This window comes from Macaca nemestrina, chromosome 1 (assembly GCF_043159975.1).
Source record: "Macaca nemestrina isolate mMacNem1 chromosome 1, mMacNem.hap1, whole genome shotgun sequence".
NCBI lineage: Eukaryota > Metazoa > Chordata > Mammalia > Primates > Cercopithecidae > Macaca > Macaca nemestrina.
Window position 1 is genome coordinate 105,435,579 of NC_092125.1, and position 26,098 is coordinate 105,461,676.

General features: G+C 51.8%; 1 protein-coding gene and 1 non-coding gene across 3 annotated transcripts; both read right to left on the bottom strand.

Annotated features, from left to right (window-relative positions):
• Nucleotides 1-1,284: 1,284 nt before the first annotated feature.
• On the bottom strand, nucleotides 1,285-25,357 carry LOC105497971 (ATPase phospholipid transporting 8B2). Of its 2 annotated transcripts, none has more exons than XM_011769588.3 (27): nucleotides 25,294-25,357; nucleotides 23,003-23,061; nucleotides 22,528-22,641; nucleotides 22,305-22,403; nucleotides 21,944-22,005; nucleotides 21,771-21,843; nucleotides 21,424-21,494; nucleotides 20,702-20,781; nucleotides 19,150-19,308; nucleotides 18,824-18,912; nucleotides 15,611-15,807; nucleotides 12,086-12,294; nucleotides 10,583-10,626; nucleotides 9,815-9,980; nucleotides 9,475-9,663; nucleotides 9,218-9,333; nucleotides 8,733-8,897; nucleotides 8,536-8,647; nucleotides 8,290-8,395; nucleotides 8,003-8,147; nucleotides 7,632-7,815; nucleotides 7,241-7,464; nucleotides 6,899-6,982; nucleotides 6,315-6,560; nucleotides 6,033-6,171; nucleotides 3,441-3,571; nucleotides 1,285-3,179 (listed from the first exon to the last, which is right to left on the bottom strand). In XM_011769588.3, exons 1-27 carry the CDS (start codon nucleotides 25,322-25,324, stop codon nucleotides 2,901-2,903), a joined length of 3,573 nt encoding a protein of 1,190 aa, XP_011767890.2. In that variant the 5' UTR covers nucleotides 25,325-25,357; the 3' UTR covers nucleotides 1,285-2,900. The 2 variants fall into 2 exon arrangements, with proteins under 2 accessions (XP_011767890.2, XP_011767889.2); XM_011769587.2 differs by lacking the exon at nucleotides 25,294-25,357 and adding an exon at nucleotides 24,379-24,657.
• Nucleotides 14,347-14,406, bottom strand: LOC112429579 (U7 small nuclear RNA). Its single transcript, XR_003021848.1, has one exon. It is a non-coding gene; the product is annotated as a U7 small nuclear RNA (small nuclear RNA).
• Nucleotides 25,358-26,098: the final 741 nt, after the last annotated feature.

Below are 26,098 nucleotides of genomic sequence, written 5' to 3' on the forward strand. Positions count from 1 at the left end.
GCTGGTCTTGAACTGGGCTGGGCTCAAGTGGTCCTCCTGCCTCAGCCTCCCAAAGTGCTTGGATTACAGGCTTTGAGCCACCGCATCCAGTCTACGTTTTTGAGAAGTAAGGATTGTTCTGGCTGGGTCAGGGGGAAATCAGCCTGTGGGTGGGGCTGGATCATGCTGATATTGACCATCAGTGGAGGAAGCCATACTTCTTTCTCCTCAGGCCAGCACTAACCCTAGCCCTGACTCCTAGGACCCCATCCTCATCCGCCCTCCCTTCCCTGGAGGAAAGCTCCTTACATTAGTAAGACTTAGCTTCCTTGATACTCACTTGAGAAGCCAGGAAGATGTGAGGCATGCAGAAAAGCGGGGCGTTAAAAAACAAAACCTTAAAATATTTATCACGTACTTTGCCAACACACACATCCATCTGGCGTGTGTCAGGGATTAGAGGCTGGCCTGTGTTTGGAGAAAGGTAAACAGTTCAAGGTCCTAGGCACCCAGCCAAAGTCCATACGATATGCCGTTCGGTACCACCCACTGCCCCATCTTCATCTTCAGCTGAAACTCAGATCCCGGGAAGTCTGCAAATGAGCGAGGTGCTATCCCCCACCAGTCAGATTCCAGTTTGTCCACGATATCCCAGATCTACCCACTCAATTACATTTAAGAGACAGTTTCTGTCTTTACTTTCACCACCAGCCTTGGTTAAACATCAGAAAAGAGACAAATTACACACTTCTCAGAAATTGAAATTTTATAAAAAGGCATTTTCTCTTATATCCATAAAATGATATAATTTTTGCAAGTATAGAAATGTGTCATAAATTATAATGTTCCTTAATTACAGCTCAATGCAACTTGGTACTTTCTTCCCTCCCTAAAAAACGAGAGAGAACCAAAAAATAATATATATATATATATAACTGTATATATATATTTATATAATATAGACAAACAAAATATGAAAAAAAATCATTTCCTCTTTGGTATAAAAATCAGACTCTCACCTTGAGAGACACACAGACAGACATGATACTGGGTTTGTAAACTGTGTGGCCAAAAGGGATTTCCCTGCCAAGACTTCCCCTCTCCCATTCCCTGCCCACCCACCCCCACCTCACTGCAGCCCCTCCAGTTCCTTCGGGGCTCCCACATGGAACATTTAAAATCCCCCTACCCACTCCCAGCTCCACACCATTCCTGAAGTATCCCCCGACCCACTACCAAAGAAGAGGAAAGGATTCTTCTCAAGGCTGATTAGGTAGCGACTAACTTAGGAAATACCTTATTTAGGGAATAGCTTCACAGGTGTGGACGAAGTAAAGGACAGGCTGTGGCCAAACTCCGACAGTGTCCCATCCAGACCAAGCCAGGCGCTGGCCTGGGCCTGGTTTTGCCCTTCTCCTCCTCTACTACCTGGCACAAGGACTCCACCACCTCCTGCCAGAGGCTGGGCCTGAGGGGCAGGGCTCCTTGCTTACTGAAGAAGGGAGCAGAGAGGCCGATTCCTGTTCCAGCCTCATCTCAGGTGCACAGTTTCCCCCTGTAGCCCCACCACAGGGCCCTGGGGTGTAGGTGCAAGAAAGCACCAGATGGGGAGGCAAAGGGAGGTCAAAAGGGAGTCTGCCAATAAACTTGGGTTTAAATTTAAAATCAAAGAAAACTACCCCTCCCCTAGCTGGGCATGGTGGCTCACGCCTGTAATCTCAGCACTTTGGGAGGCTGAGGTGGGCAGATCACGAGGTAAGGAGTTTGAGACCACCCTGGCCAACATGGTGAAACCCCATCTCTACTAAAAATACAAAAATTAGCCGAGCGTGGTGGTGTGCGCCTGTAATCCCAGCTACTCAGGAGGTTGAGGCAGGAGAATCGCTTGAACCCGGGAGGCGGAGGTTGCAGTGAGCCGAGATCGTGCCATTGCACTCTTGCCTGGATGACAAGAGTGAGACTCCATCTCAAAAACAAAAGAAAAAGAAAAAAGAAAAGAAAACTACCCCTCCCCACCGACCAAATTTCAGACCCAGCTTTAGCTCACTAAGGATTTGGGGGCCACTTTCCTAGGCTCCAGCCCAAGGCCAGCAGGACTAAGGAATCCAGGAATTGATATGTATGTGTGTTAGGGGCAGAGGGCAGCACTTTACTCTCAAGGTGAGGAAGCAGACAGGACCAAACCCTCCTTCACACTCTCCCACCACCCTCTGCTGATGGGTACCTCCCTCCCTGGTCAGCTCCTCTGTCCCACAGAGCACTGGTCACTGCAGGGAGAGCTGACATGGATCCTCCCAAACCACCCCACAGCCGGCCAGGCTGCGGCATCCCAGTGTGTGCCAGCCTCCTCTTCCCAGGAGAGTTAAGACACCAACCACAACATAAAAGTCACATAAAAGCCTCCTCCACTTGCCAAATAAAAAAGACAAAACCAAACTGGACACAACACAAATCAAGGAGAGACATACACAATGTGAGGGGCCGAGGCCCCCGCAGGTCTCTGGCTTCCCGGCATGGTACATTCTTGTGTAATTCAGGAACAGAGGCACTAGGGCCCCTCTGGGGAGTAGGAGTAAAAAAATAAGGAGATTATAGTCTCCCTGTGGGTCCCAAGCAGGGCAGGGGCAGACGCAATCTCTCACAGTTTTTTCTTGTTTTTGGTTCTACATCTGGTCCCCAACTGGGGCTGGCTCCCCGTGCCTCAGCCTCTGCTCTGCCCTTGGGTCTGCTCCCCAGCTGATGGAAGGGCCTGCAGCTGGGAACGGATGTCCCAGCCATGTGTGGTGGGACCAGCAGGACAGAGTCTACCGGGGGGACAGGAGGCAAGGAGTGAGGACCAGCAGTTCCGAGACACTGTTCCCTCAGTGACTGGCCAGCCCCGAGTGCTCTGGTCACTGGCACAGGGCATCCATCTTCGGCCTTCAGCCCTTGAGAGGCTTGTCGGCACCGCCACTGGGGCTACTGGCACTGTCACTCTTTTTCCTGCGCAGGCTCTCAATCCAGCTAGAGCTGGAGCGGGTGGTGAAGCTGGAGAGCGCGAGGGAGCTCAGCCGCATGTTCTTGCCAGACATGATGAGCTCCCCGAAGCCCTCCTGGTGGGAGAAGGCATAGCCGGAGCGCCGGGAGCCCGTGCGGCCAACCCGCCGCATGCAGCGGTGCTGGGCTTTCTGCTTCTTCCTCACCAGCTGCGTGTAGCGGACCTGCAGAGGGGCACAGGGAAGAGCCCTCTGTCATCGTGGAGGTGTCAGACATCGCCAAGGAGAAGGGACCCACAGCACCCAGGACCAGGCTGACGCAGAGGCCTCCGTGGCCAGCTGCACACGGTGTCTGTCCCCAGGAAGAGCAGATAAGCACCAACACACTGAGCAGCCACACGGCCCCACAGAGCCCCCCAGGGTTCACACGAGGCCTTTCGGGCCATCCCATCTCTGCCTCCCACAGCAGGTAGCCCAGCTTCTCACCGTGTCAGAGAGATCCGGCTTCAGGTTGAGCCTGAGGAATCTAAAGGCAACCACGGGCATGATGCAGACGACCGTGGTAAGCACGATGGTCAGCCACACCGTGGGCTGGGCCAAGGTGTTCTGGGCATTCCCTGGGGATGGAGAGGAGTCAGTGGCCTTGGGAGTCACAAGGCGGACGTTCCCCATTCCCATTTCTGGCAGCTCCACTTCCCCACTCTCAAAGCCTAAGTCACCTCTGGCTTCCCGCTTTTCCAGGCTCACCCTCCAAATGTAGATCTCCAAATTTAGTTCCAAACTCCCTCAGAGCTCCAGACCTGCTGCTTCAATTGCCAGACTTGACATGTCTGTTGAACATCTACCAGGCATCTCGAATTTCCCGTGGCCCAAACTCAACTATTGTTTCCTTCCCCCAAATCTGATCCGGGTCTTTCTCAGCTCAGGAAATGCCACAACGCATTCAGTTGCTCCAACTAAAAACCCCGCAATGGATCTTGATTCATTTCTTTTTAAATTTTTGTTTTGATTCATTTTTCTCTCTTCTTTGGACCCCACATTCAATCTGTTGGTTCCATTTTCAAAACATCTCTGGAATCCCGCGGCCTTTTACTCTATTCTAAGCCCTCATCAGGCTCTCACCTAACTAGTCTCCCATTTCCACCCTTGCCCCCTACGCTTTATTATCCACAAAACTGTAAGAGTGGCCCTTTAAAAACATTGTAAGCTTATGGTATTTCTCTGCTCAAAACCCTCCAATGGCTTCCTCTCACATTTAGATTAATATTAAAAATTCAAAGTTTTTAATATTTTAATAAACCCATAAGGGCTTAAATAATCCAGAATGATTCCACACCCCCACCCTCCAACTCATTTCCTCCCCAGCTCCCCAGCTCCACGTGCAGAAGACCTCCTCCCAGGCCCGGGCTGAAGGCCTTTGTATATATTGCTGTTTCCTCTTTTTGGATTGACGGTTCCCAGAGAGCCACATGGCAGGCTCCTTTTCCCTTTATTCAGATTTCTCTGTGCCAGCTGGGCGCGGTGGCTCACACCTGTAATCCCAGCACTTTGGGAGGCCGAGGTGGGTGGATCGCTTGAGGTCAGGAGTTTAAGACCAGCCTGGCCAAAATGGTGAAACCCCATCTCTACTAAAAATACAAAAATGAGCCAGGCGTGGTGGCAGGTACCTGTAATCTCAGCTACTTGGGAGGCTGAAGCAGAAGAATCACTTGAACCCAGGAGGCAGAGGTTGCAATGAGCCAAGATCATGCCACTGCATTCCAGCCTGGGCGACAGAGTGAGACTGTCTCAAAAAAAAAAAAAGTATCTGTACCAATGTCCCTTCCACAAGAGGTCTTTGCTAACAATGCTTGTCACCCTCTAGCCCACTTGATGTTTCTTAAAGGACTTATTAGTTCCAGACATTATATCTGTTCATGTATAAATTATCTGTCTCTCTCATATAAAAAATCCAGGAGGGCAACCGCTTCCACCTGTTGGTTAATTGCTGCCCCCCCCCGCCCCGGGCATTCAGAATAACGGGTCACATACTAGGTGCTATAAAATGCTTGTGTGGGCTGGGCACGGTGGCTCACACCTGTAATCCCAGCACTTTGGGAGGCCGAGGCAGGCGGATCATGAGGTCAGGAAATTGAGATCATCCTGGCTAACACGGTGAAACTCCACCTCTACTAAAAATACAAAAATTAGCCAGGTTAGCCAGGCATGGTGGTGGGCGCCTATAGTCCCAGCTACTCGGGAGACTGAGGCAGGAGAATCGCTTGAGACTGGGAGGCGGAATTTGCAGTGAGCAGAGATCGCGCCACTGCATTCCAGCCTGGGCAACAGAGCGAGACTGTCTCAAAAAAAAAAAAAAAAAATTGCTCGTGTGATAAATGAACAAACAGATCTGAAGCAAATGCCAAGATCTGTAAATACTTCCTTCACTTCATACCTCCCACCTCTTTGCCACCCACCACGGCCACTGTGGCACCAATTCTGAACCAGTTTGCACTGGTCACTCTGGTAACTTCCTTGCTGGACATCAACACCAGCTTCATCTTTCTCAAGCAGTCTTTTGATGCTGCTCCCTCCTCTTCCTCTAAATAAATGAATCAAGACTCCCAGCAAGTTGGATGCAATCCTGACAGCCTGGCGTTCTAAACGACACCTCAAATGCTCCACCTTTCCAGCCTCTCCCCCACTGCTTCTCAATGAGCATTCTTGCCCATTCTACCTGGAGCAGTCTCCATTCCCTACAAACACCTCCAGCTCTCCAACTTGGAATCTGACTCCCCAGTCCTGCCTCCACTCACAGCAGCCCCCTCTCTGGAACTGTCCCTGGCTAACTCAACAAAAGCAACTCTACTGACCGTGAAGCCTGGCCTTCCATGGTCTGGCAGGGCTGTTCTTCACTTTCATGGATATGGAAGCTCTTTGGGGGCAAGGCCTGGGTCAGATATAACTTGATATTCCCTCAGCACCTCACTGAATACTTGGCACATAAGAAACGTTGAAATGTGCAGATTGGCTGACCGTCCTGTTAGTCCCGGAAAAGCTGTGATTCCTCACTGATTCAAGGAGGCCACGGGGACTTACCCACGAACCGGAACTGGTTGGGAAACATGTCGAAGAGCCCATTGCTGTGCATGGCAAAGAGGATGGCAAAGTAAACAGCAAGGCTGCCCCAGATGAAGAAGTGGTTGATGGCCGTCCAGTAGCCTGTGTCCAGCCCAATCTGCAGAAAGTAGGCATAATCAGGCAGGTGCACCCCCTAAAAATCCCTTCACCCAGAAACAGAACTGTGGTGCCCACGGCAGCCCCAGGGACAGAAGGCTCACTCCTTCCAGAGAAGAGGGGAGTTCCTGGACGGCCTCATACCTGCACGCTAACCACAATGACCAGGGATGTGGCCACAGTGACTGCAAAGGACTGGTAGTCAGCCAGCTGGGTGCCATCATCCCGGGTGGCATCGGCAAACACCCCGTAGGGAATGAAGAACATGAGCACGGAGGTGTAGATGCCCTGGGCGATGCAGATGAAGAACTCCCGCTTGTTGAAGAGAAGGTTCAGCTGGCCCGGCTCATACAGCTTAGGGTACTCCATGCTCCGCTGCTCAGGGACATCCTGTGTGGGAGGACCATGTAGCATAGGGGGCCTCAGAGGTTGCCATTTTGACTCCACAAGGCCAAGGGCAGACTCTGTCCCTGCCTCCTTCTTTCCAAAGTCTTTGGCAGCTAGAACCAACCTCAAGCCAGGTACCCCCAGTCTAACTTAGTTCAGCAACCCAAGAGAGTTCTAGATCAGCTGCAACCAGGAGGGAGAACCAGTCACACCTTCCCCAGCTGAAAGAACTGCCTTCCCAGTGGCCACAGACAATGGGCACAAGTGTCACACCTGTCTATGTGACTCCTTCAAGCAGTGACCTTCCCCGCATCCCATCTGATCATCAAACTCCCCCATACCTGATCAAAGACCCCCATAGCCAGGACTGGCAGGGAGGTGTACACGATGTTATACAGGGTGATGAAATACTGGTCATAGACGGTCTGGAAGAGAACAGGGAGCAAGGGAGCACGCAACCTTTCTTTGCTACACATCAGGCACAGGAAGACAGCTGATGTCACACACAGAGAACCCTAAGAAATTTTCTCAGGCTCCTTCTCTCCTCCTTTAATAAGCATTTTTAAAAAGTATGTACCAGAAAATAGCTAGGCCCTGGGGGACTGAGTGATAAACAAGACAGACAGAACCTCTGCACTCAGGTTAACAGATTTGCACTACAGTGGACCGGGAACACTTATTACCTGGGCTGAGAAGCCGCAGAAGAAGCCAAACCAGAAGTGGACCATGGTGAAAGCAAAGTTTTTGTAGAAGAAATAGCAAAGAAACTTGCACATTCGCAGGTAGGACCAGCGCCCATGCACCAGCAAAAGGCGCTGCAGGAACTTGAACTGGGAGAAGGAGTAGTCGGAGGCCAAGACAGCCTGGATCCCTTCCTGCCCACTGATGCCCACACCAATGTGAGCCGCTGCAGAGACAGGAGATGACAAGAGGGTGAAGATGGCCACCGGCCACACACTTTAGAGCCTACCAAGTTACAACCCCCTTCCCATCATTCTTCTGCAGTCCAGAGACCCCAGTGGGCCCCTCCCCAGCCTCAAGCCCGACCTACACACCTGCATAGCCCACACTCACTTTTGATCATGCTGACATCATTGGCTCCGTCTCCAATGGCAAGCGTCACAGCCTTCTTGTACTTCTTGACCAGTTCTACCACCTGGGCCTTCTGCAAGGGGGTCACCCGGCAGCAGATGACAGCTTTGCAGGCACATGCTGTCTCCAGAAACTCCAGCTCCATGTCCGCCTCCAGTGCGTGGGCCTGGAGCACAGAGAAACCTGAGAAAGCCAGTCTTTCCAGGAGACACCTGGGAGTCTCAGCTCCTCCCGGTCCCCTTTGAGACCAGAGTCTTCTCTGAAGTCAGGGGAAATTAAAACAAGATATAAAAGCCCTGGACAGAAGTGCTCCCTGAAAAGACACTGCCCAAGCTAAGGACAGCGATGCCTACCAGGCTGTGACCATTGATGACCAGGGCGTACTCCCCAGCAACGGCCTCCAGGACAGAAGTTAGCTTGGAAGAAGAAAGCTTCTCCTGGTAGGTGAAGCCGTTGCCTACGGAGCGGGATGAATCCATCATCTTCTCCCGGGCTTTCCTGTCGAGGTGGAAACGATATGCTTGTGGTCTTTCAGGACGGCAGTGGGGAGCAGGGATTCAAGCCTAAACAGGGTCCAGAAACCCCCGCCTGAGCCCTGAGCACAATGCAGAGCACCGCCTCCCTCAGGCTTCTTGTTTACCTGAGCTCCTCCCGCACCTCCAGGACAGTATGGCCAGTGACTATGAACACCTCGGTCATGTCGTCCGTCAGCATCTTGCAGGAATAGCCGATGTTCACAGCCGTCTCTACCAAGAGAGAACGCAGGAGCTACGGACAGGCACCCAACAAGGTCAGCACACTCGCCTGCCTGATGTCCTCGGCTCCATGCAAGGGTCCAACAGGGCTACTGTCAGTTGCAACTGCCTCTGCCCTGCTGGGCTCTCACCTTGCTTGTCTCCGGTTAGCACCCAAATCTTGATGTTGGCCAGTGTCAGGAGGGCAATGGTCTCTGGAACCCCTTGCTGAAGCTTGTCCTCAATGGCCGTTGCACCCAGCAGCTGAAAATACCACAAGGATTCCTGGCACAAGAGTCGCAGGCATGAGCCCTCCGTGCCCACCCCTGGCCTGTCCCACAGCCCGTACCATCATGTTGTTCTCAACCTCCTCGTAGATGCTAGCCAGCCTGTCCTCCCGGTTGTCCTGGGCCAGGCTGGCCTGGAGGCGTCGCTCAGCCCACTCCTCATAGTACTCTTCATCCAGATCCTTGTAGGCCAGCACCAGGGTCCTCAGCCCTTCCCCTGCGTACTCCTGGAGGCAGAGTGGAAAGGCACACCTGGGTAAGTCTGGAGAGCTAAGGGACAGCATGAGGGCGACAATGAATAATCCTGCACTGTAGACTGGGCGTGTGCCACATTCCACAGTTAGGGACCGTCACCACACACACACAAAGAGGTAACTATGGGAGCTGGCTGATGTGTTAACGTGTCTGACCGTAGTAATTACTTCACTATATATACACACCCAAACATCACGTTGTAGACCTTACATTTACACAATAAAACATACAAGCCGCCTCCCCCACACTAAGAGTAGAACCCCCAGGCTGGCCCTCCTCTCCTCACACCCACATTAAGGTGGTCCGTGGTGGTGCTGAGCAGCTCTTGAGTGGAGTGGTGCAGTCTGTCCAGCAGGATAGTGTCAGCCCCTTTGCAGTAGAGTCGGATCTTCCCCTCTGGATTCCGCACTATGAATGGGGCAGGTAGAGAAAGTGCCAGAGAAATTCAGACAGGCAACCTAAACACATCAAGAGTCACCTGGCACACTTCACCCATTCCAGGCCTTAATGCTGCCCCCAAACGCCCCAGCACCCTAGTCCTGGCCTCACCTATGACTGACATCCGCTTGCGGATATTGTTGAAGTCCAGGATGGCCAGCAGCTGGTAGGTGATGGCTGTGCCCATCTCATGGACAGTGATCGTCTTGGGGGTGCGAGAGCGGAAAACAAAACCAAAGTTCCTGGCTGCAGTGACCAGGGCCCCCTCATCCGGGGACTGAGCTTTGTAGTACAGCTCTCCTGGGTGGGGAGGAAGAATACACGTGATGTAAGTGGCCTCTCTCAGCCATGTGCCCCGCCCAGGAAGCCCCAGCCCAGCCACATTGCAGGGGAGAGCAGAGCCCAAGGGCAGAGTCAGTTGGGAAGAGTGCGAGCCGGCTCCTCAGCCCACCTTCGTTCTTTTCTTCTGACATGACAGTATGACACAGGGAAAGGAGGCGGAAGAACTCATGTGTGTGGGGGTCCCCGATCTTGACAGCCTCCAGGAGGCTGGGGTCCCAAAATAAGAACTTCTTGTCAGCCAGAGGATTGAAGGAGAAGTCGACAGGTTCAGGCCTCTGGAACACGTAAGAAAGCTCTTAGGAAAGGCTGGGGCGCCGGGCTGCATCCCGGGGAAGTGTTCGTCCCGGCCCTCCCAAGTCTTAGTAGGCTCTTGTCCACGGTGGACCTCAAAATTCCCAATTCTGTCATCACCAGTTCTGCCTTAAAACACCCATTTCTCCAAGCAGCTTCCATCTCCTATCCAGACAACACATCACTCCTGACTACACTAACTGTTACTGGCCAGGCACCCTGTTTCACTGGCACATAGAATTAGGGAGACTAAGGCCGGGCGCGGTGGCTCAAGCCTGTAATCCCAGCACTTTGGGAGGCCGAGACGGGCGGATCACGAGGTCAGGAGATCGAGACCATCCTGGCTAACACCGTGAAACCCCGTCTCTACTAAAAAATACAAAAAACTAGCCGGGCGAAGTGGCGGGCGCCTGTAGTCCCAGCTACTCGGGAGGCTGAGGCGGGAGAATGGCGTGAACCCGGGAGGCGGAGCTTGCAGTGAGCTGCGATCCGGCCACTGCACTCCAGCCTGGGCGACAGAGCGAGACTCCGTCTCAAAAAAAAAAAAAAAAAAAAAAAAAAAAGAATTAGGGAGACTGAATCTTACCTCTCCCAATTCAGCTTTGTGTCCCAGGACATCAAACACATCACCTACATACAGCCAGGGCAGAAAAAGAAGCAATGTCAGAGCCAGAGAACTCCAGAGCACGGAAAACACCTCCAACACAGAATCCCCACAGCCACTGAGCCCCTCAACCCTAATCGCTGAGCAGCTGTCACAGTGTGAGTCACTCAGTCACACTACTGACCTTGCGGGATAGGAGACAGCAGGCACCCTAGACCCTAGAACCCCAAGGCCTGGCCATGAAAGAGCCCCGGCACCCACTGCTCACCATCCCTGTCTCCACCCTAGGTGGCACTCCCCTTAGGGCAGCTGCAATTCCACACCTCCCAGGCCTCCTTGCACCCATTAGACCTGTGCAGCAGACAAGGCTCAGACACTGACTGAAAGGCATCAGTCAGTACAGAAAGCAGTTACAAGAGGGGTCCACACTCTGCATAAAAGTCAGCCCCACATGCTGCCCCAGGCCATCCCAGCAGCACAGCCACAGGCCACTAAGGCAGGGCCACACTGGGAAGTCCAACCACAGCCACATTCCACAGACTCACAAGGACCCTGAGCAGCAACAGGGGAGAGTGCAGCAGGGTTCTGCCTGGCCAGGATGCCCAGAGGCCAGTGTCTCACTTCAAACAGCCATGGAGCTCCCTAATTCCTGGAGCTGAGACCAGGGTCAGGGCATCAGGGGAGGACTCTCAGAATCTAATTTTTTTTTTTTTTTTGAGATAGAGTTTCACTCTTGTCGCCCAGGCTGGAGTACAATGGCGCAAACTCGGCTCACTGCAACCTCCACCTCCTGGGTTCAAGCAATTCTCCTGCCTCAGCCCCCCAAGTAGCTGGACTTACAGGCACCTGCCACCATGCCCAGCTAATTTTTGTATTTTTAGTAGAGACTGGGTTTCACCGTGTTGGCCAGAATGGTCTCGAACTCTTGACCTCAGGTGATCCACCCGCCTCAGCCTCCCAAAGTGCTGGGATTACAGGCATGAGCCACTGCGCCCAGCCAGGATCTGCTTCCTGACATGGGACACAGAATGGACCTCTTCTTTGTGTGTGAATTTTTCTCAAGAGACGGGGCCTCACTCTGTCATACAGGCTGGAGTGCAGTAAAAGGATCATGGCTCACTGTAGCCTTGACCTCCCAGGCTCAAGTGATCCTCCCACCTCAGCCTCTTGAGTCACTGGCTAGCTGAGACCACAGGTGCCACCACACCTGGCTAATTTTTAAATTTTTTGTAGGGATGGGGTCTCACTATGTTGCCCAGGCTGGTCTTGCACTCCTGAGCTCAAGCAGTACTCCCACCTCAGCCTCCCAAAGTGCTGTGACTACAGGCATGAGCCACTGTGCCTGGCCAGGATGGACCCTTTCGAGGCCCCTCAGACCCAACTAGGAAGGAAGAAAAAACCAATGTTAAGGAAACTGTGGGGCCCCAGTTCCACTGTCCTTCCAGGCGAGGTGCAAGCGTCCAGTCCCCAGTGGTGCCACCATACCGTAGCTGCGGCCATTGATGGAGCACTTGTTGAAAACCATAATGTTCTGAGTGAGGGTGCCCGTCTTGTCAGAGAAGATGTACTCCACCTGGCCCAGCTCCTCGTTTAGAGTGGTGGTGCGGGCTTCTGCAGGCGTCCGCTTCTTCATGCAGAACATCTTCTTATCCCAGTTGATGAAGTAGCTGTGGCCCAAACGGATGACCTCCACACTGCACAGGGGACAAGAGGTGAAGCTTGGGTCGGGAAGGGGAGGAGGTGCCCCACCCGCATGGGCCTTCGCTGCAGGCCCTCCGCCTGGGGAGAGACGAGAACGGAGAAGACACCTGGGCACAGAAACCTGGGTGGGAAAGGGCAAGGAGAGCCTGAAGGTGGAGACGGCTGCACACAGCCAGCAGAGGAATGCCCCGACCCGACCCTCCTGACGCTCTCCAGACAAGAAGGGGCAAAGGGCCTGGGTGGGCAGGACAGACAGCAAAGGAGGAGAAGGGGCTGTAGACAAGGCACTCGGCCAGTTCTTACCTCAGTACTAATAATACAGAAACCATGCAGAGAAAAACAAGTGAAAGTGCCAGAGGGAGGGGAGAGAAAAAAGAGAGAGAAATAATGAGGGTGCTGTGCATGCCACAGCAACGCAGACGCCACCTCAAAGAGGGGCCGCACCAGGGAGGGGAAATGGAGTAGGCTTGAAGCCCACTCCTCACTGTCCCAGCACAGGCAGGTGCACTCCTTCCACCCTGGGCTTGCAGCGCTACATCCCTGATTCTGAACAGGGGGCAGGGCTGAGGTGCTGACTCCAGACAGAGAGGGCCCTAGGCATCTGCAGAACACCGCCACTTCACAACAGCACAGCGCTCTGTGGTGGTGGTTGTTAGCTCATTTGTTTTTTGAGCTAGGGTCTCTGTCACCCAAGCTGGAGTGCAGTAGCATAATCATAGCTCACTGTAGCCTCAAACTCCTGGGCTCAAGCAATCCTCCCACCTCAGCCTCCCCAGTAGCTGGGACTACAGGTGCACGCCACCACACCTGGCTAATTTTCATTTTTTATAGAGATGGATCTCGCTGTGTTGCTCATGCTGGTGTTGAATTCCTGAACTCAAGAGATCCTCCCACCTTCACCTCCCAAAGTGCTGGGATTACAGGCGACAGCCACTGTGCCAGGTCAATATAGTGCCTTTAACATCTCCAGGTCTGTTCATATCCTCTTCTTTGCTAATCATATGCACTGTTAGCATTTCCAGAAAGGGCCATGTTTAGGTCCAGTGCAGCCAAGCAATGGGGCCATATCCGGAGCTCTGCTTCCCACCTGACTAAGGCTCCTATCAGGATCCCATTACCAGGCAAATGGGAATGTCTTCACATTCCGAAGAGCCTTCTCCTCACGCAGCTCTCCAACCCCCTCTCAGTCTCCCCCAAACATACACACTGTGACCTGATGAGACTCAGAAAGAAAACTGTTTTAGCTGCTCCAAGGGCTTCAAGTGAACTGAGATACAAAACACAGATAGCAAAAGCCCATAGGTGGGAAAACAAAATTAGGTTGTAAGCAAAAAGGCATTTAAATAGTAATACAGAAGGGAGTGGTAACAGTCACGACGAACAGGCTACCACCCAATAACTGTACAGTCATTTAAGTTTAAAATGTTATCTTCTAAGCCAGTATCTTATATCAAGACATCCTATTAAAAGGTGAGACAAGTACTCCTGTTCCTGTTTCACACGGGAAAACTGAGATCAAGTGAGGCCCTGAGTGACTGTGGATTTTCCTGAGGTCACATGGCCACTGAGGAGACAGGACTAAACCCAGAACCTTCTGACTCTCCTTTTCACACCCTGGAAAAGCCTAAACTGTATTCCCTCAGCAGAGAAATGCTATATCTTCTATTTATTATCACCAGCAGTTAAGATTGGAGGCTGGGAACGAGTTGAGGGCTATTTGGGGAATCTGTATGAACTAAAGATGGGAGACAGGACAAGTTTTCAGCACCTCCATAAAACATTTCCTTAAAAATGTCACAGGTTCCCTTATCTCAAGGGCAAGACACTAAGCAAGAAAGTTCCTTTCCCCTGGCCGTTCTTCCTGCCTCCTCTTCCTCCTCCTCCCCTTCATTCTCACTGGCCTGTCCCTGCTAACATTCTCTTTACCTCAAACATCCTAGATGTCGCCTTGATCCTATTCATGCTGTACACCACTGCCAGTCAACACTTCCTAAAGCATTCTTTAGATTTTTTTTAGAATGCTTTTTTTTTTCTTTTTGTGGGGGAGGGGCTCCAGTGAAAACCGGAAAACCTGCTAGGGAAATTCTAAAAGAGCTGTGACACTTGGAATGCATTTTTACAATATAGAATACATTCTTTTCACTTCCTTCAAAAACTTTTGTTTGTTTGTTTGCTTTATTTTGATTTTTGAGACAGAGTTTCGCTCTTGTTGCCCAGGCTGGACTGCAGGGGTGAAATCTTGGCTCACTGCTACCTCCACCTTCTGGTTTCAAGCGATTCTCCTGCCTCAGCCTCCCGAGTAGCTGGGATTACAGGCACCTGCCACCACACCTGGCTGATTTTTGTATTTTAAGTAGAGACAGGGTTTCACCATGTTGGCCAGGATGGTCTCGAATTCCTGACCTCATGATCTGCCCACCTTGGCCTCCCAAAGTGCTGGGATTACAGGCGTGAGCCACTGTGCTTGGTCTCTTTAATAACTTTTAATGGTTAGTAAGTACAAAGTCCACAGGCAAAGATTCAAAAGCCTCCACAATCAGTAGCAAGCTATGTTTCCAGCTCTCGCTCTTGGCCCAAGACCCTGGCCAACTATTTCCACAGGCCATTCCCAGGCTCCCATCTCCACACCTATGCTTCCAGCCCTCTCCTCCCCTCCCCCTCTCCTTTGCGGCTCCACCTTCACCCAGCCCAATCACCACTCAAAGCCCAGAGCAAATGCCATCTCTCCCTCCCTGCCTACCTGCTTAGGGAGTGACACCCTCCCAGCCCCCGGCACCCTGTGCCTCCCACATGGTATCTCAGTCTGACACTGTCTAGATCTCCCCTCCTCGACCCATCCATCTGCTGCTGCTGAAGGCAGAGGCCACCTAATACATCTCTGTATCCCCTTGCTTCACACAGAAGACTCTAGGTCGAGTTCTACAGCACTGGTCCCTATTTTGTTTTATAATGTGTTTAGATTTTCCTTCCTTTACTAGATGTAAGCACCTAGAAGGAAGGAGATCCATTCCTAATTCATCTTTTATGTGTGATGGCACCTAGCACACTTCTTTGTACACAGGAGGCATGTAATAAACAGGTGCTGAAGAAATCAATATTTTTTTTTCTCTAATACAGTTCCAAGTACCAGGAAACTGTGGTAAAAAGTTTGCTCTGCCCACAAAGATAAACAGATAACATCAAATGTTTACGGTACAGGAAGAAGAGGACTTCAAGTTACTTCTCAAGGACTTCATCTTCATAGAAAAGAAAAGTTCTATGGGACCACCTGACTCCCCGGAGAAACCCCAGGGCAGAGAAGGCACATACCTGACGTAGAGTGAAATGGGCACAACGGTGTTGAGGATGATGATGTAGGACCAGAAGGAGAGGAAGCCAGAGAAGAAGGCACTGTCCACTGCCTCATCCCACGGCAGGTAGACCTGGAAGCGCATCCCCACCTCGTGCTCCCAGATGGCATTGCCAATGGCCAGGATCACCCCCATGCAAACCAGGAATCCAAAAATCTGGGGAGGAATGAGAAACACAGGTGAGGCTGACATGTAGGAAGCCCTCAAAACCAAGTGCATCTGTGATGTACTCATCCCTTGAGCCCTCAAAAGCTCAGATGCTCTAGTGCAAGCTTGTCCGACCCGTGGTCTCTGGGCCACATGTGGCCCAACACAGATTCATAAGCTTTCTTAAAACCCTATGAGGCCGGGCGCGGTGGCTCAAGCCTGTAATCCCAGCACTTTGGGAGGCCGAGACGGGCGGATCACGAGGTCAGGAGATCGAGACCATCCTGGCTAACACGGTGAAACCCCATCTCTACTAAAAAATACAAAAAACTAGCTGGGCGAGGTGGCGGGCGCCTGTAGTCCCAGCTACTCAGGAGGCTGAGACATGAACCCGGGAGGCGTGAACCCGGGAGGCGGAGCTTGCAGTGAGCTGAGATCCGGCCACTGCACTCCAGCCTGGGCGACAGAGCGAGACTCCGTCTCAAAAAAAAAAAAAAAAAAACCCTATGAGAGGCCAGGCGCGGTGGCTCACGCCTGTAATCCCAGCACTTTGGGAGGCTGAGGCGGATGGATCACCTGAGGTCAGGAGTTTGAGACCAGCCTGGCCAACATGGTGAAACTCCATCCCTACTAAAAATACAAAAGAATTAGCCAGGCCTGGTGGCACTTGCCTGTAGTCCCAGCTACTCAGGAGTCCAAGCCATGAGACTTGCTTGAACCCGAGAGGCAGAGGTTGCAGTGAGTCAAGATCGCACCACTGCACCCCAGCCTGGGCAACAAAGCAAGACCCTGTCTCAAAAAACAAACAAACAAACAAAGGCCAAGTGCGGTGACTCACGCCTTTGGGAGGCCAAGGCGGGCAGATCATGAGGTCAGGAGTTCAATACCAGTCTGGCCAACATGGTGAAACCCCATCTCTCATCTCTACTAAAAATACAAAAAATTAGCCAGGTATGGTGGCGGGAACCTGTAATCCCAGCTACTAGGGAGGCTGAGGCAGGAGAATCACGTGAACCCAAGAGGCAGAGGTTGCAGTGAGCCGAGATCATGACATTGCACTACACTCCAGCCTGGTGACAGAGTAAGACTCCGTCTCAATAAATAAATAAATAAATAAATAGTTATTTTTTGCAATTATTTTTTTCTAAGCTCATCAGCTATTGTTAGTGTTAGTGTATTTTATGTGTGGCCCAAGACAATTCTTCTTCCAGTGTAGCCCAGGGAGGTCAAAATATTGGAAACCCCTGCTCTAGTGGAAAAAGCTCAGAATTGGTGACAGGTTCTAGTCTGTCACCAATTATCACGTGGCCTTCTGTCTGACCATTATTTCATCTATATGATGAAGAAACTGAAATAGTTGATTAGCTCCCGGTCTGGCACCTTGAAACCTTCCAGAGTCCTCAAAGTTGGTAAGAGTGGGTATGAGCTACTTTTAACATACCACAAAACTTACTGTAAATCATCTATTCACCTGGGCTAGGCCTCCACAAGCCAACAAAAATGCCAAGCCACAATAATGTTCACTATCTCACATAGATTGCCTTTTTTTTTTTTTTTTTTTTTTTTTTTTGAGACGGAGTCTCGCTCTGTCGCCCAGGCTGGAGTGCAGTGGCCGGATCTCAGCTCACTGCAAGCTCCGCCTCCCGGGTTCGGGCCATTCTCCTGTCTCAGCCTCCTGAGTAGCTGGGACTACAGGCGCCCGCCACCTCGCCCGGCTAGTTTTTTGTATTTTTTAGTAGAGACGGGGTTTCACTGTGTTAGCCAGGATGGTCTCGATCTCCTGACCTCGTGATCCACCTGTCTCGGCCTCCCAAAGTGCTGGGATTACAGGCTTGAGCCACCGCGCCCGGCCAAGATTGCCTTTTTTAAAAAAAACTTGGGAAACAAACTATACCTTCATAAACGTAGATTTCTCTTTTTTTGAAACAGGGTCCTGCTTTGTTGCCCAGGCTGGAGTGCAGTGGCATGATCCTAGCTCAATGCAGCCTCAATCTCCCGGGAAAGCAATCCCCCCCCCACCTTAGCCTCCAGACTAACTGGGACCACAGGTGCATGCTACCAAACCTGGCTAATTTTTCAATTTTTTGTAGAGATAGGGTCTCACTATGGTATCCATGCTGGTCTCGAACTCCTAGGCTCAAATGATCCTCCCACTTTGGCCTCCCAAAGTGCTGGGATTACATGTGTAAGCCACCACCCCGGTCTAGATTTCTTGATTAGTCAAAAATCTTATAAATTTTGGAGTCTCTGGAGAGACTGGTAAAAAAACCAGACCACTGTCCAATTTCCTACATCTATTTCCAAAGCTGCCTCCACTGTTGAGGCTTTGAAACAAAATAGGAGATTGGTGCCCAATGACCACCAGGGGGCGACTGAAGCCCCCTATGTGATAGACAACCACGCCCAGCAGGCTGGGTTTCTGCACACCCTTTAAAGTCAGAGCGGAAACCAGCTCACCAGAGGCCGGCCCCAGCCTTTGCAAGCTGGCATGTAGGGGGCAGGCAGCAGACAGTCAGGGCGCAGGAAGGGGAGGAGAGCCCAACAAGGAGTTCAGATTTCTAGCTAAACAAGAGAAGGATTCAGGAATTGCCAAAAACCAAAACAGAAACTTTTCCTTTGGGATCCTTCGTTCTTAGAAGTTGGGGGGAAAAGACCCTGCCAACCTCTTCCAAATGGAAATTTTTCTTTTAATTCCCTCTCCATCCCCATGAAGGCCTCCTTGTCCCTGGCAAAAGCAAACAGAAGGTCACATGCTTTACAAAGTCATCATCAGAACTGGAATCAGAGAAGGGATGATTTGTTTTAGCTTTAAGTTGTTGATTCATGCACGTTCCTAAAGTTTTTTTAAATAACATCTTCCAACTAAAAGGAGCCTAAAATAAACACTGCCTTTGTGTAGCTGACCTGCTACTAGCTTTAAAGCCAAATTTGAAGACTACTGCCCAAAGAAGAGAGAGGAAAGGAAAAGGAGCCACCCAGGGAGAAGCCGAGGGCAGGGGCAGGGACCAGATGTGGGGCGCCTTACCCAGAGCACCAGGGTATTCATTAGGCGATCAATACTCGTTCTTTTGAACTTTGTTCTGCCGCTGTTTTGCATCAACTTAGTGTCAGGACCTGGAAAAAAATGGGAAGGACTGGGAAAGCCAAATAACACATCTGCCTCTGGGCTTCTGCCCTGATCCCCAGACTGCAGGACACCAAGGGGGAATAGAGACACTGGCTGGATAAAAGGCCTGTATACAGAGCTGGAGGTTTTTTACCTTAGGTATTCTCCCACCTCATCCCATACTCCTGAGGGAGGGCTGGCTGGGTCCCTCTTACCCTTCTTTCTTTGGATGCTAGGAGGCTCACCTGCAAAGATGACCAGCCCGAAGCACCACTCGGTGTTTCGCAGCACACAGCCCCGCAGCAGCATGTTCTGGTTGCTCAGGGGGAACTTGTTTTCCTTCCAGTAGAGGGTTCCGCTGAATTTGTCCAGTTTGTTGTTGGGAGGTTCACAGATCACTTCACCTGAACAGGAGACAAAAATTCCACTGCTCAAGGTCCAGTCTACAGCCTGACCACAAGACAATAAAACAAAGAGAAAATGCACTGAGGGAAGAGGATGCAAGAACAAGGGCCCATCCACACCCTGCTGGTGGGAGTGTGAGCTGATGCAGCTCTTCAGGAAAATAATGAAGCAGGCCAGGCACGGTAGCTCAGGCCTGTAATCTCAGCACTCTGGGAGGCCAAGATGGGCAGATCATTTGAGGTCAGGAGTTCGACACCAGCCTGGCCAGCATGGCGAAACCCTGTCTCTACTAAAAATGCAAAAATTAGCCAGGCGTGGTGGCGGGGAACCTGTAATTCTAGCTAATCAGGAGGCTGAGGTACGAGAATCGCTTGAACCTGGGAGGCAGAGGTTGCAGTGAGCCAAGATTGCACGACTGCACTCCAGTCTGGGCAACAGAGTGTTTCAAAAAAAAAAGCAGCAGCATGACCTAATATTTGTTTGTACAAACATGTATGAAAAGTGTGGATGAACACACACTGACTGTCAGTGTGGCTATCTGAGCAGGGTAGAAGAAGAAGGAAGAGCTATTTTTTTTTTTTTTTTTTTTTTGCTTTTTTTTGAGACAGAGTCTTGCTGTGTTGCCCAGGCTGGAGTGCAGTGGCATGATCTCAGCTCACTGCAACCTCCACTTCCTTAGTTCAAGCAACTCTCATGCCTCAGCCTCTCGAGTGGCTGGGACAACAGATGCACGCCACGCCACCTGGCTAATTTTTCTATGTTTTTTTTTTCTTTTTGAGATGGAGTTTCGTTCTTGTCACCCAGGCTGGAGTGCAGTGGCACGATGTCGGCTCACTGCAACCTCCAGCTCCCAGGTTCAAGCAATTCACCCGCCTCAGCCTCTCGAATAGTTCGGATTACAGGCACACACCACCACACCCAGCTAATAATTTTTGTATTTTTAATAGAGACAGGGTTTCACCATGTTGACCAGACTGGTCTCGAACTCCTGGTCTCAAGAAATCTGCCCGCCTCGGCCTCCCAAAGTGTTGGGATTACAGGCGTGAGCCATGGTACTGATCTTCATTCACTTTTTCTTATACACTTTGTATGGTTTGTCTTATAAGGGACATATATTATTATTCCAAGCTAATAAGCAAAAAGAATATGCTGAATTTCTCTCAACATGCATAGCAAGTGGGGAGCTATCAGCCACAAAGTTCCCTTGAAATAATTATCAACTCACAATCAAGAGGGAGCCAAATGACATTACCAACACTCCCCTCCCCAAAACAGTCCAGGAAGTTGCATAACAACAACAAAAAGTCCAAATGAAAAGGTATAATTTAACGCCCCCAAGCAAAACCCAACGCCCCTCCTCTACCTTCAGGCTGCTCCCCCAAAATTACTCACCATCAAACTTGGCAAGCTTACTGATGTCTCCCAATTCTGAGGTGACTGGAATCGCCTGACGTACTTTCATGTTGGTCTCACTAGAAGGACAGTATCCCTGAGTCCCCGATCCCTCCTCATCCTCTAAGTATTTTTTTTTTCATAGATGGGGTCTTGCTCTGCTGCCCAGGCTGGAGTGCAGTGGCACAATCATAGCTCACTAAGGCCTCGAACTCCTGGGCTCAAACGATCCTCCCGCCTCAGCCTCCCAAGTGGCTGGGATTACAGGCGTTAAAACCACCATACCCAGCTAATTTTTAAAATGATTTATTTATTTTTATTTATTTATTTTGTGTGTGTGTGTGTGTGTGTGTGTGTGTGTGTGTGTGTGTGTGTGTGTAGAGACGAGGTCTCACCATCTTGCCCAGGCTGATCTCAAACTCCTGGCCTCAAGCAATCCTCCCACATTGGCCTCCCAAAATGCTAGGATTTACAGGAGTGAGTCACCATACCCACCTTTCCCCATCCTCTAAATTCTACCTGGTGACACCTAAGCATGGTGTATAACTGCTTAGCCCCGCAAATACCGGCCGAATAACACTTTGCACATCCCATCCAAAGCTCTTCTTACCCTAATTTTTCCAAATTCAGACAGAGCCCAGGCCTGAGAACCTCATTCAAAGACAATCTTTTTACCTCCAAAGAGACAGAAGGAGAGGGCTGACACTGAGCATGCCACTTACCCATCAAGTTCTGCTGTCTCTATGTAACACAGCCCATGGGGCTCACTGCTGGAAAGGAGGAGGAGATCCGCCTAGAGAGAAAAACTAATGAGAAGTCCAAATATGCAAACCTCCACCCCCAGTGGGCTGTGATGGTGGCTCCTTCATCCAAGCATTCTCGGTTTGCTTAGTTCCAGATGCATAAATGGCTAGTCCCAGGCATATCAGCATGACACAGAAGCCTCTGATGTGAGAAAGTTTCCTGCCATGGGTGTTTACGAGGCAACAGTAAATCAGGAAAGATTCATCCCTTTTTGACAAAGAAGAGGAAGAACCCTACCAGCCTAGAGGGGTACCCTGTCCCTTACCGCCACAAACTGGTTATTTTCTAGCTTGATAATATCACCAACACAGACATTCATCCACTGCTCCTGCTGGAGGCTGAGGCAACAAGAAGACAGTGAAGAGGCTGTCAGGAGCTAAAGAGGTTCCTAGGGGACCCCCTTCCTCCCCAGAGCTCTTGTCTCCAACAGGCACTCACATTCCATTGATCAGCACCTGAGACTGGCGGTTATTCACCTGGTTATCACTCTTGTGGCGGAACTGAAAAGAAGAAAACTGTGAAAGGTAAGACACTTTCCCTCGCTTCGAAGGAATTCGTTAATCAGTAGAACTCAGAGCATGCTGGGTAACACCTCATATATACCCCATCACAAACCAATTCACTCCCTGACTCCCCCTCCCCACCCTCAGCAAAAAGACATCAGAGATCTAGCCGGACCGGGTAAGGGATGTCAAAGTCACCAAGAAATTGTGCTGGGTGAAGGTGGCTGTGAGTTGGGGGTGGGGGTTGGAGTAGGGGTGGGTGACTGGGACAAAACAGAGGAATGAAACCAACTCACATAGTCATCAGTGGCATCTTTAACAGCTGTGATGGTGAGGACAAGAACCAAAGGCACAATGGTGGTGAACCAGGACAGGGAAGAGATCTGTGGGATCAACTGAAAAAAAAAAAAAAAAGAGAAGTATGCCTCTGAGGCCCCATCTGATGCCTTCACTCCCTTTCCTCTTCCTTGGCTTTATTCAGTTTGGGGAGCTGCAAAAAATCTACTGTGGGTCACCTACCTGCAGAATAAGGAGAAACAGGAAGTAAGTGTTGGCAACTTCCTGGAACTGCTCAAAGAGGTTGACAGGCAGGAAGGTGAGAATATTGTACTTGGAGGTCTTGATGCAGTTACTCTATGGCAGTAGGAGAGAAGATAATGAGCAGCCTCCAGCCCCAACCCAGAACCAGACTGAGGCTGCCTCCCCCATCTTTATACTTCCCCAGACCTCTACCCCAAAAGCCAGCAAACACAGGTGTGGGAGTGGGAAAGGGGAGGAGAGATGGGAGTCTCAAGGGGGTCAATGTATTCTGCTTCACTGACAGGTGAAGGCATGAAAAATTCAGCACCGTAGCAGATTGAGAGTGGCGGAGGAGCTTGCCTTCCCCTCCCCCAACCACTCTTCCCAGGTAGCCCTCAGTCCCAAGGGTAGGTTGTCCTTGCCCCTTTCCCCTCTCCAAACAGAGACAGGGAACGGGTGGTCTAGAGTCACTTACCGCATACTGGAATTTCTCATTGTATTCTCGGTCATTAGCCCGCGCCCTCCTTTCTTCTTCTGCAACAAAATGATGCTGCAGTCAGGAGGAGCAAATTGAGGTCTGGACCAACACTTTGTGGGGGTTCCCTGTTTTTTTCCACAGAACATCATTTTAAGGAATTAGCTCCACAACTGAGGGGGGACATCAAATTCTTCCCTCCAGTCCACCTCTCACCAGCAGCCTGACCACACGGCTCTCCAGGTTACATTCACAGGATAGGGTATGTTCTCTTTTCCTCACCACCGACCTTCACAGTCTTCCACTGGGAGCACCCAGTTTGTCTCCCCCACCCCCACTGCAGAGGAATCTTAACCACTGACAGTCCTGGGATTCCCCAGCCCCCTTTGCTGCTATTATTAATGCATATATCGTCATAATCAAGGAGTAGCGCTGAAAACGTAAAGTTTCCTTCCCCCTGGGGACCACTGCAGATCTAGTAGCAGTACTGCTGTCTCCCTAATTTGGAGGGTTGGGTAGGTGGCAAGAAGGAGGCTCACTGTGCCCTGGAGCTGCTCTGCGGCAGCATCCCAGCCCCACGTGCAGTCCCCACTACAGGAGCCTCTGCTTGTCACATGTCACCAGCAGCTGCTTCTGACTGGCCCACAATGACATCATCTTATTTCAAAGCTCATCTTCAAGTAGAAAAGTGGGAGGGGGGGCGTTTCAGGGATATGGGTCATGCAGACTGAGATAGAGATGGAGGTGGGAGGAATGAAATGTAATGGAAACAGCTGCGCTCTAACTGGACTTTCCTTGTACCATCTGCACGCATTTCCCTTTAAAGGGCTCATTTGTCACTCAGTTACTGACACCCGTCTAGGTAAACCTATCCCAAACCTTTGCAGGTCTGGGACTGCAGGCACCAAATTCATGTCCCAGAGTAAGGAGCTGTTCTATAATAGATTCCCCAGCCCATCTCCCTGGAGGTCACCATGACCTCATGCTGCAAAAAGGGGTAACTTGGTGGCAGCAAACCTAATTCCTTAAACCTGTCCAGGAGCCAAAGACAGCATTCCAGAACCCTTTCTACACACCCCAGGACCCCTGCAGAGCACACTGCAGTAACAAAACCCCAGGCCACAGTGCCCCCTGCCTACCAAGCCACTTCACTCCCATAAACTTCCCTAGAGGGGCTCCCTTGGGCTGAGTCCCCTGCGCAATCACCAAAGACCATGCAAAGGAAGAAGGTAGGGACTGGATCCTTCGGAGCCAGGATCTCTGGGTCTGGAAAGAGGATCAGGGGAGGTAGGGGAAGGCTGGGGACAAATGAATGTAGGGATTGGAGTGGGGAAATAATGGGTGCGGGAGAGCTGCCAGGTGCTGCCTCCAGTTACCTGTCCCCCAGGAGGGCTTCTTTCGGCTCCAAGAGGGAGGCGCCTGGGCCCGGGCCCACTTCTCGGGCATCTCCTTGGGGACCGTCATGATCCCGGTGTGAGTGGGGGCGGGCAGACCGTCTATACGTCCTTGGCCTTAGCGGCATCGACTGGGCGGCCCCCCGGGGAGGTGCAGGAGCCACGGCCGCTCAGAGGGAAGCCCCGGCTGTCGGGCACGCGCCCCACCCGCAGCCCAGGCCATCCTCCCGGCCGTCGGCGCTCGGGGACACCGCGAGCTCAGCTGCGCCGCCGCCGCCGCCCCCCATTCCCCCTGGCGGATGCCAGCGTGCGCTGAGTGGCCCCGGACACGCCGAGCACGCCTAGGGCTCCGCCCCCGCCCGCTCCCCGACTGCAAGAGCCGCAGCCTGCCAACGCGCCGCGTAGGCGAAAGCTCGCGCGCGAGCCCCGCCTCCCCTCCCACCCCCGGGCCCGGCCAATGCGGGGGCCCGGCCAATGCGGGTGAGCGGACTGCCGGCGTTGTTGGGGGCAACCGCTTTCACGCACACACACCCCCGCCCGCGGAAAAACCGGAAGGACTGGTAGATGAAAAAATGAGGGGAGCAGGGAGAGGGTGAGAGGACCAAGCAGAGATGAGAACACAGCTCCCTGGACCAGAGAGCAGGAGCTGCAGGTGCCCCACGATAAGACTGCAGGTGTTTCGGGGCGTAGGTGCTCAGCGCCGTCCTGGCACATAACCCAGCTTTGGGATCAAGCGGAAGAATTCGGTTTCCTAGGTTCCCCCTAAGCTTGGTAGAGACTGCTGTAAGCTACCCTCCCTCAGACCCATACCAGTTGTCCCTTTTCCTTCTGCTCCCTGAGCCATAACAACACCCACTCTTGATGGTTCCCGGGATCTCCCCTCCTTGCCTGTCTTACCTGGGGGGCGCTTTTTTGCACACAGTGCCATCTCACCCAGCAAGGTCCCAGCAATCCCATGGGAGACCCTGCAAGAAGTGACAGACAAATGAGGTCAGGAAACTGAGGGTAACCCTTCCCTCCCCTCATGAGACCTCTTTTGAAGACCCTCTTCTCCAGCTCTGACCCTGCCCCTCCCCCAGCCTCCTCTTCCCAGTCTCTCCTCTTACTGCCATGATGGGTCTCTGGGAAAGAGGGGACTTCCCCCACCACCTCCCATCATGCCCCTCCCTTGGGTGACATGGGGGACTGATACTTTACAGAAGCCCATGCCTGTAGGGAAAGGAGAAGAGGCCAGATATTGAAAAAAGGGGCAGAGCTCTCAAGGTATCCATCCCAGGGACAATGGAGGTTCTCATGTGTTCTGGTGGCAATGAGTAGTGCTTGTGCTTACTAGAAAGCAGTTTCCCCAAAGGGTGGGGTGGAGGGAACATAAGCCAGGAAACACCTGGCAGGGCATCAGGAAATAGGGTGGGCAGGCTCCACCCTTCTCGAAAGGCTTATAAGTTCCCTGCCATCCCCACCCCCCATTACTAGGGCTTCCATCATCACCTCCTCCAGGGGAGCTCACATTAGAGGCATGGCCCTCACTCTCTGCACAGTCCCCAAACAGCTTCCCTTCAGCCTGGGTCAGCCACCCTTCTGGGCTGCCAGAGGGGTCTTCCCAACCCTGGTGGGGAGTTTGCCCCTCCCTCCATCCCACTCCAAGCCTAGTCCAGTCAGTATGGCACAGGATGCAGGTTCAGGGAGCACCAGTGAGACAGGC